Source organism: Octopus bimaculoides, chromosome 2 (assembly GCF_001194135.2).
Source record: "Octopus bimaculoides isolate UCB-OBI-ISO-001 chromosome 2, ASM119413v2, whole genome shotgun sequence".
NCBI classification, from domain to species: Eukaryota; Metazoa; Mollusca; class Cephalopoda; order Octopoda; family Octopodidae; genus Octopus; species Octopus bimaculoides.
In genome coordinates this window covers 155,619,074-155,629,934 of record NC_068982.1, presented here as the reverse complement: position 1 = coordinate 155,629,934, position 10,861 = coordinate 155,619,074, and the positions used below count along the sequence as shown (strand labels likewise).

General features: G+C 37.2%; 1 protein-coding gene across 1 annotated transcript in view; it reads right to left on the bottom strand.

Annotated features, from left to right (window-relative positions):
* The window catches only part of LOC106877043 (importin-9), a 44,016-nt gene that overhangs the window by 13,301 nt on the left and 19,854 nt on the right, over window positions 1–10,861 (bottom strand). The window contains exons 9-15 of the mRNA XM_052965898.1: window positions 9,463–9,614; window positions 7,783–7,881; window positions 7,343–7,449; window positions 6,539–6,681; window positions 5,897–5,975; window positions 4,377–4,605; window positions 2,921–2,999 (exon numbers count right to left, since the gene is read on the bottom strand). Of these exons, the coding sequence (XP_052821858.1) occupies window positions 2,921–2,999; window positions 4,377–4,605; window positions 5,897–5,975; window positions 6,539–6,681; window positions 7,343–7,449; window positions 7,783–7,881; window positions 9,463–9,614 (888 nt within the window). The remainder of the gene's footprint in view (window positions 1–2,920; window positions 3,000–4,376; window positions 4,606–5,896; window positions 5,976–6,538; window positions 6,682–7,342; window positions 7,450–7,782; window positions 7,882–9,462; window positions 9,615–10,861) is intronic.

Below are 10,861 nucleotides of genomic sequence, written 5' to 3'. Positions count from 1 at the left end.
TATATAATGTCAAGATTATTAGGCTCAGGTATGGCTGTGTAATAAGTTTGCTCCTCAACCAAATGGTTCCAGGTTAAGTCCCACTGCATGGAATCTTGAGAGTCATCAACTAAAGCCTTGAGCCAAGTAAAGCCTTATGAGGATTTGGTAGTTGGAAGCTGAAAGAAGCCCATCAAATTTATAATATATATAATATGAAGCCAGCATGCTTTGCTGGATATGCAATGCCAGTGTGCATGTTCTACAGAATGCAAGCATCTTGAGAGTAAAGTTAGGCATAAGAGGCATCAGATGAAGTGTGCAAGAGAGACAAATGCGCTGTATGGTCATGTGATGTGTATGAATGAGGACAGCTGTGTAAAGAAGTGTTGATTCCTAATTGTGGAGGGAGCTTTGGTAGAGCTAGACCCAGGAAATGGGATGATTTTGTGAAGCATGATCTCCGAACTTTGGGTCCACAGAGGCTTTGGTGATATGCTGTGCTTGAGAAGACCTGTCAAGTGAAATCGCAGTTGTGGCTGATGTTGGTGTCACGTAACCATCACCCATGCAGGTAGCATACAAAAAGCACCTTTTGAGCGCTGAGCGTCATGGAGGTAAATTGAATATCAAGTCTCACAGAGGCAATGACCAAGACCTTTGGCATTATGTTGTGCTTGAGAAGACCCATCAAGCCAAGTAAAATTGTAGTCGTGGCAGATACCGGTGTTGCGCAAATGGCATCTGTGCCAGTGGCACATAAAAGCACCTTTCAAGCGTTGGGCCCCACAGAGGCAAGAACCGAAACCATTTGGCATTATGCTGGGCATCAAATGTTGAGCCTCACGAAGTCAATGACTGAGTCTATTTGGTATTATGCTGTGATTGAGAAGAAGACCCATCAAGCCAAGTAAAACTGCAGTCGTGACAGATACCAGTGTCATGCAAATGACACTTAAAAGCACCCATTACACTCTTGGAGTGGTTGACATTAGGAAGGGCATCCAGCCATAGAAACCATGCCAAAACAGACCGGAGTCTGGTACAGCCTTCTAGCCCTGGTCAAACCATCCAATCCATGCCAACATGGACAACAGATGCTAACATGCGTGTGTCTTACCACTGCTTGACAGGAGGTGCTAGTGTGTTTACATCCCCCATAACTTAGCAGTTCATTAATCAGAACCAATAGAGTAAGCACCGTCCAACTCATATTCTTCAAGGTTGTGCCCCAGAATGACCACAGACAAACAAGATTTTCAACTAAGACACTTCCATTGTTTAAGAATATCTGTAAAATTGAAAAAAAATCATCATTGTTACCATTTAATGTCTGCTTTTCCAAGCTTGCAAAGGTCAGATGGAATTTGTCAAGGTAGATTTTCTATGTTTGGATGCCCTGCCTGTCACACCCCACCCTCAAAATATCAGAGTGTGTGTCTAGCTCAGAAATCTTATTCCATATACATCATCATCGTTTATCGTCTGCTTTCCATGCTAGCATGGGTTGGATGATTTGACTGAAGACTGGTGAACCAGATGGCTACACCAGGCTCCAATCTGATTTGGCAGAGTTTCTACAGCTGGATGCCCTTCCTAACGCCAACCACTCCGAGAGTGTAGTGGGTGCTTTTATGTGCCACCGGCACAATACAAAATAGTTTATTGGAGTTGTTATTTTTACAGCTGTATGTTTTTCTTCCTACTACTACTACTCAACTAAGAAACAACAAGTGAAATAGATTTTCTTTTTAATTGTAACAAACCAAAGCAGTGATAACACAAACATAGTAGCAACAGAATTCAAAATGGTGTGGTCTGTAGTCCAGCACCATGACTACTTGGCCATTGTATTAATGTTACATAACTCTAGTGTAATTAATTAGTCACCAAGATTTGTTAATATATTCTTGATTTTAAAGAAATATCTTGTGTGACATTACTGTTTATCTTCAGGTCAGTCCTCGAACCTACAATCAAAAGTGTTCCGGTTGTACATATTGAATGTATTGCTTTTTTAGCAATATTGGCAATACATAGCAACATGTGACTTGTGAGTAATTTAACTGCTATTTCTAGAATAGTCAAGCGCTGGTTATTATATAATGATGGCAAACTTTCAACAAACCATGTTTGTAGGTATGGCTGGGTAGGTAAGAGACTCACTTTGCAACCATGTGGCTGAGTTGGATTCCTTCCCTTGAGTAAGTGTTTACAATTATAGCCTTGGGTCGTTCAATATATTTCGAGAGAAATTTGGTAGGCAAAAACTAAAAAAGCCCTATGTATATTATATTCATGCACAAGAGTCAAGGGAGGCAATTGAAAGCGTTAGTGTCCAGAGGGACACTTCCAAAAATCCCATCCGACTCAAAGTCAGCAGGGGAAAGAGAACGTATGAAAGACATGCATGCAAATATCTTGGAATATATTGGTGAGAAAAATGGAAAACTGATGCTTTTCAAAATTTCTTGCATCAAGTTACAAACACTCCCTTGTCACTATTGTCAGAAATTCAGTGAATAATTAGCCCATTGGGACCCTGTAAAAATTGCATTATTAAATAGAAAAAGTACAAAATACAAATTCAGTTCTAAATTTTCCCACAGATAGACTAGCTTCTCATGTAAGATTGGAAACAAACAACCTCACTTGTAGTATGACAACTATCACAAGATGTCTAAGCAAGGGTACACGTACACACAACAAAATTCTTTCAGTTTTTGTTCACAAGATTTGGGTTGGCCTGGGGCCCATTCACAAGATTTGGGTTGGCCTGGGGATATACTAGCACACAGTTGCCATGCAGTGGGACTGAACTCCAGGCTTGTGCCTAAGTATAATATACAAGCAAGCTTCTTAACCATATAGCCACACCTGATGATAATAACTTTAAAAAGTATTAAAAAGAAACAGCCAAGGAAAAAGAATGAATACGTACCACTACTATATTTGAGGAAAACTGCAATGGTTAATGGAGTGACTTTACACTCTACACTAGCTGTAAAATTATCATCAATCTGAAATAGAGAAGCAGAGCTGAGTATAACAGAAAACACAAGAGAATATGGGTTTTGTGTGAAAAACTAAGTGTTTGCCAGGTAAAAATTTGGAATGATCAAAATTAAATTAATGATTTTTTTCAGAATTGTATTTGCTTGGCAATTTTTAAATTTAAATAAATTTATCTCTTCCACATGTTGCTTTTCTGAATTTGTTCATTTGATTAATGCCTGTTAATCCATGCTAGCATGTGCTAGACATAAAGGCATGATTTTTACAGCTGGATGCTCTTTCTGTCACCAACATATTTTTCAAGTCAAGAGTTTCCCTTTTTTATTCCAAAGTATCCTAAAACAATGGGCAAGCAGTTAATATGTAGACAGGAAATGTCATTAAACGCCACAGCTCAGTGTTTGTTGTAAACATTCACACAGAAATATACACGCACACACAATGAGTTTCATTCAGGTTCTATCTACCAAATTCACTCAAGTCATTGGTCAACCCAGCGCTACAATAGAAGACATGTCCAAGTTGCCAGACAGTGGGACTGAACCTAAAACCATAAGATTAAGTAAACTGCTTAACCACATACAGGTGCTAATGTAGTTGATGTTCATCTCAAACAATTGATGAGAGGTTCTTGGTCACTGTATGGCAGATAAACTCTCACCAAATCACAGCAAAGAGACAATGTGTTAACAGACATTGATGCAGAAAGTTTGTAGTAATATCATAGTGGAAACTGGATACAGCCTGTTTCAATGTCAAGCACTAAGAACTTTTACCAGTTTTAAAAAATCTATGGAATATTCCTATTTTTGTAGGTGTTAAATTTTCAAAGGAATCAAAATATAAGAGTAAGCAGTGAAAGCAAAATAATTTTAAAATAACCTTTTTAAAAATATTTTATATTAATTGTTATATCTCCAAGATCAAACTTTATTCTATAGGGTTGAACAAGCAAATTAAATAGATTAAAACTGTATTTTTTATTGAAATTGGGCACAAACAAGAATGTGTAGTTAAGAAGTTCACTTTGCAACTATGTGATTTTGGGTTCAATGTCACTGCAGAGCACCTTGACCAAATTTTTACAATAGTTTCAAAATGAGCAAAGCCTTGATTGAAATTTGGTAGACAGACTGTGGAAGCCTGTTAGGAGGATTGTTCATATTTTGGGGTGGTAGATATATTCTGTTGCATAGGTGCCACTATGAGGGCCCAACCTATTGCAAGCATTTGAGCCAAGACTCCAGTTTGAAGAAATTTCTTCTTCCTTCTTGTCAGTCAGAGACCCCTTATTCCCATAAGTCATTAAAAAAAAAAAAGCAAGCCTTAATACCACTTAGAATCCAATTCAAGCAACACAGACTAAATAATAAAGTACTCACTGCCAACACAAGTATAAGAGTTTCCAACGTAAGTGCTAAAACATTCGACGAAAACTGTGTTGTAATTGTGAGAAGACCTTCCATGATGTTTGGGAGGAAGTTGAACAAAAGCTGTGTGGTGCCAGTGTTCTTTAGATGTTCACAAAATCCAAAGACTGCTCTAACAGCAGAAATTCTAACACTAGCTGGTTGATTGGGATGTAAACCAGTCATGGTAGCCTGCAGAAATCTAACAAAATTAAAAAAAAAAAAATGACTTTAAATTGACATAATAAAAACAAACAAATAAATAAATATTGGTTTCAAGTTTTGACACATCAGCAAGTTTAGGGGAGGTAGTAAGTTGATTACATCAACCCCCAGGGCTCAACTGGTACTTATTTCATCGACTGAAAGGATGAAAGGCAAAGTGGACCTTGGCAGAATTTGAACTCAGAATGTACAGACGGACAAAATACTGTTAAGCATTCTGCCCAGCATGCTAATGATTCTGCCAGCTCACCACCTTAAAAAAAGCAACAAATAAATATCAACAGTGTACAAATATATATACTGTCACTTTGAGAAATTAAGCATTTTATTGGAATATTCCTGAAGCTTTCTCATTACTTGCTGGATGTAAGAAACAAGATGTTGTCTGAAAGCAAAGCAATATCAGATTTGTTGTTCAGCTCAAGTCAGTCCCAATGATCACAGACATTCCAGAGCTGTGACCAAGCTTACCATTCTACCATTCATTCTGACATGGCATTTATAGGACTACAGAATCCAATGCCTAAGGTCTTAAGGAATATTTAAGAGACACATATATAGCTATTGTTTCTAAGAAATGGAGTCACCATGTAGAAGCAATTCTGCCAATACATAAGCCTTGTATTGATAAAATGTTTCATATTTAATATTCCTATGACAATCTTTATAACAACTATTGGACATTTTGTCACTGAAACAAAAATCCATCTTCTAGATTACAAGATTGTTTCAGTTGACAAAGCAGTTAAAGTGGTTCTCCATCTCCACATAATACATTAAGATAGAAATTTGCAAGAACTTCTCACTCAACTAGTAAGTTCACAAAACTAATCATTAATCTTTGTTGCTATTTACAATCAGATATACAGAAGGTGGCGAGCTGGCAGAAACGTTAGCACACTGGACAAAATGCTTAGCAGTATTTCGTCTGCCGCTATGTTCTGAGTTCAAATTCCGCCGAGGTTGACTTTGCCTTTCATCCTTTCAGGGTCAATTAAATAAGTACCAGTTATGCACTGGACTTGGTACAATAGACTTAATCTGTTTGTGTCCTTGTTTGTCCGCTGTGTGTAGCCCCTTGTGGGCAGTAAAGAAATAAGATATACAGAAGTATTAAAAAATAAGTGCAATATACAAATGACAGGATATGAAAGACATTTTTGAAAAGCTTTGATGTATTTACAAAATTTTTATCATTTTAAAAAATAACAAAGTAGCAAACAGAACTGCCATTCTTACATTCATGCAAAACATTAAAGAATACTCACTTGTCCATTGTTTCGTTATCCATGACTGCAGCAAATCTACTGCCAGTCCAAAGACAACGACCAATCAAGAACGGTGACACTACAGAGAGGTAAAAATATAAAAAGATGTCAAATATTTAGAACAAAGAGTGTCTAAAATAATTTAACGATAATTTCATTCTTTACATATACTTTACACATAGTTAATCACAGGTTATCATCATTTAATATCACTTGTCATAATGTCTGAGTTTTTATCAAATGGGTTAACAGTAGTCAACATCTCAACCCAAATTCAAATCAGCCAAGAAAATCTCAAGAACAACAACCAAAATCTTTCCTCAGACATTTCTACAAATTAAAGTCTTTCCTCAGACATTTCTACAAATAGAAGTTTTAATCTAGTACTATGGACATGTGATTAGAATGTTGCAGGAAAGAATCACAAGATGGATTCTTCTATCCAAGCCAACTAGGAGGAGACCTAGGGGTAAACCAAGAAAGTGTAATGACAGTTGCTTCTGATAGGACCCTATAGAGGAAGTGCCCAAGGAATCTACCCCAATATTTGCATATTTTAGAAAGAAAGTAGAATTTTAAGAGAGAAGATGTAACAAATAAGAATATACAATAACGATGAAGCAAAGAATATATGAAAGTTACCTGACTCAGCTGCCATATCTGCAAGGATCACAGATTCAATAAAGTGTTTGATGTCAAACTGTAGTTTCCCTTTTTTCAAATAATCAACAAATAGATTACGAACACTGCCTAAAGCCAACAGACATGACTCGTGAACTTTCCACCTGTAAGAACAAGGTTAAACAAAATGTAAATTGTCTTCGTATGTTATTGTTTCATAAGTTAGTCAGAGGAGGAGCAACAATGTCCGTACCTGTTGTAGGCTCTTCCAGAACTAATGAAGATGTGCAGTAGGAGCATTTAGACACTGATAATGGTAGTAAAAATATACATTGAGAGTAGTTCAGTTCTGGAGAGAGGGATTGGGCAAAGTGTTTAATAAAAGAATAGAGGAAGAAAGACAAGTGGGCCTGAGTAGAAAAAGTATACAGATGACTGGTTTGTGAGCTGAGGGTATTGTAATAAGGGTAAGAGAGAGACATAGAATTGCACATTTATGAGATAATAGTTAGTGTAATTAGTGAATCTTAGTACATTAATAGTAATAATATTAATGCTATGTAAATGTGAGCAATGCCATAATGCAAGTCATACTCAAGCGTTGGTGTGAGCCAAGCCTCAACCAACTGCATGACTAAATTTATGGATGTTTGTACGTACTCAATAGTCCAAGCATACCAGATATAAAAAGACAGGGACAGTGTACATTACATGCAAACAGTTATATAAGCAGAATTCAAAATCATGATTTTAGGTGGTCAGTATGTCAACTGATCATTTACTCTCAATATGGTTTAAATAAAAAGAAAAAATTTTAATTCCTACCAATTGGGATTACCAGCATTTTTGTCAAGCTCTGCCTGTTGTATGTGTTGGGTAAAGGCTTGACATAGCGCTGGGGCACTTTCATTAGGAAACTCAGCAGCAAGGGACTGTAAAGGAAGGGAAACAATATATAGAAAAACAAAGAGAGAGAGAGAGAGAGAAAGAGAGGGGAAAGATCAAAAGGGGACAGTAGAGGAGGAAATGGGGAAGAAAGAGACAAAAGAAGAGACAGAAAAGGAAAAGGCTGCAGTTAAACAGGAAAGAGAAAATGAATAAAAAGGAGGGAACATAGTTTATGCTTAACAAGTTGCAACAGAAAAGAGGATTGAAGGAACTTAGTTTACATTTTAGAGTGATAATATAATGGTAAGTTACACATTGTTAGCAGAAACATAATTAAAGAACATTTCAAGAAAATAATTACAAGTAGGAAAACCAACCAACAACAGATCTTGTGCAGATATCCTAACAGAATAGGAAAATGTATCATCATCTTCATCTTCCACAAACTGATCAGGATCACCACTCCATAGCCGCACCTATTTAAAATGGTAAAAGGAGCTGCGTGTAAGAGAAAATTAGTCACATCTATGACACTTCGAATTGAAGAATATACAATAGCACAACATAAGCATTATCATACGGTATCTAACCTGCAGTATTGGCTTTGTTGTTCACTCAGCTAAAAAAAAAAATTGGTTAAGAGGAGGAGGTAAGCGTCTAAACTTTGCATGTGCAGCCTGTCATGTAAAATTGATGTGGGGCATGTCTTGTTTTGAACATTCGATGTCAACATCATCATCATCATTGTTTAACATCCGCTTTCTATGCTAGCATGGGTTGGACGATTTGACTGAGGACTGGTGAACCAGATGGCTACACCAGGCTCCAATCTGATTTGGCAGAGTTTCTACAGCTGGATGCCCTTCCTAACGCCAACCACTCTGAGAGTGTATTGGGTGCTTTTACGTGCCACCAGCACGAAGGCAACCTGCACAGGAGCCAGTCCAGCGGCACTGGCAACAATCTCGCTCGAATGACTTTTCACGTGCCAGGAACGCGAGTTGCGGCACAAGTGCCAGGAAGGCGACACTGGTAACGTTAGCAGGAAAAGGAGAGAGAAGGGATTTCCAAAGATTTGTTCTGGAGAGAAAGGAGTGGACAAAATGTTTTGTGCAGGGGTATCTGGGGTGAAAGGATAAGAATGAGGAGAGATGAGTAGGCTTGTGTGGAGAAATTAGGCACTTAACTTGATCAGAGAAGCAGTTGCAGTCAGTGGTCAAAATGCAAAAGGAGGAAACCTTGTGACAGTGTGCCATGTTATTGAGTGAATTAGTGTCAATCAGTCGAACCTTTTGGATATGATGCAGAACATTTATATATCAGCAATAGTATTCCTACCTTCACAGAAATACTAAGTGTCCCAAACTATGATTCCTCTAAGGGCAAGGAGCTACAGTAGCATTTACCTGCCTTTGTGGAAGCCACTTTAGATGGGAAAAAAAGTAAAACCAAACAAAAACACCATCACATGTTAAATATTACACTGTTTACACAGCACTGATTACATTACTTTTAAAAGAATGAATACCAACAAAACTGTCAGTTTAATGTATCGATGTGTATACCTCTATTATTAGACGCGATAGCAGACGCTGAAATGATTATGAAGGCAGTGAAATTTGACCTACATGCCTATAGCTAACATCAGTGGTGAACTTCAGAGCCAAATAAAACATTGTAACACCAGGGTGAAGCTTTGGTTATGTGGCCAAAGAATCTGCTCTGCAACTGCATGGCAGCATTTTTAGTTAACATTTGATAGTTGGTAACTATAGAAATCCATCATTCTTCAACTTAAGTGGTCACCTGGTTTAATAAAACTCCAGTCCTTTGCTGCCTTTAGCAGAGTCCACTTTATTGCTAGCATTCACTCAGACCTCTTGAAAGAATATAATTTCTTCTGACCTGTCTTGGTACCATGCAGTAGGACTTTCAACTAAGGTATTACACACACACAAAAAATATAATTAATGTTTAAATCCCCCATTCCAAAACCCATTCAACTCACAATATGATGCAATAAATAAATAAAACTTAAAGAAAAAGAAGTTACATACTTGATCCTCTGTGATTTGCATGTAGAGTATCATGTAATATAATATTTCATTACATGACTTTCTTACGGTAGCTCGAAAGCGCACAGTCTCCAAAAGACCCAATACAAATTCAAAGACACTATAAACTAGGTTTTCAAATCCCAGAACTTCACCTGATGAAAAATAAAATAAACATACTTTATAAAATAAGGATAAGTGAGCACAAAATTATTAACAATAACTAGCTGCTGCTGTTTAATCTTTCTACTTGATCAGAACTGACTTAGGATTAAAGGCATTCAAGCCATGGCTATCCCACCTTTTCAGGAATGTCTCCACACTGCATTAGTCATTGTGTCCTTTTTTTAATATAGGGTGTGTTTGAGGGTGTTGTGACTACTACTTCTAACAGGTTGAGAGACACTGTTTAACCCCATATTAACCCCAACAGAGCTGGCATGATCAAAAGGCATTCTAGCCTTGACCATGTAGTTCCCTTCAAATACCAGTCTTTTTATTTTTTTTTTTACTTCAGTGTATCTATAACTGTTATCCAATATAGCCTTTCACTTTTTAGACAGTAGAGTATGACTGTTAAAAATAAGTATAGCAAATACAGAGAAACTCATTAGCTAATGAGAGAAATGGTAACATTGAACAGATGAAGTAACTAGGCAGAAGTTTCCTTGATAATATTATTGCAAAGGTATGGCTGTGTGGTTGAGAAGTTTGCTTCCCATTCACATTGGTCTGGTTTTGGGTCTAATATAATTGCAAGGCACTTTGGGAAAATGTCTTGTACTAGAGCCCAAGGTCCACTAAAGCCTTGCAAGTGGATTTGGTAGACAGACACAAAGAAGCACATTGTGTATGTACATAAACACGTGTGTGTATCCTTGTCTTCACATGTGATAGTTGAAATGATGCTGAAACAAACACCATACAAAGTGTCATTGAAACAAGAGATCTGGAACAATAGGTAATTGGAAACCTCTCCAACCCATCCAATTAATGAGAAAGAAAACTCAATGTAACAAAAAAAAAGTAGGGAGGGGGGGACAAAGCTAGGCCATCATATTCAGATCAAAGTTCAAATTATTGAAAGACTATTTGCCGAGTTCTTTTTTCAACAAATCTCAATGAACTGGCAGTGTTTGAGTGTCGGACAAAAGCCATGCAGTATTTATTCTGGCACCTTAGCATTTCATCTTTCCAGTGTTGATTGATGGAGAATTAGTTTACAGTGGTGGACTGGTGGAAATGCATGCCTTTCTCTGATTAAAAGATTAGCAGGAAGTCAATGAATACATATTACAATGTAGCATCCCATTTCCTTACATCATTTTCATGCATACACTGTACTTTTTATATGAAGAAGAGTGCCTTTTCTTCCCTTGTTTAACCCCAGGCCAATATAGAC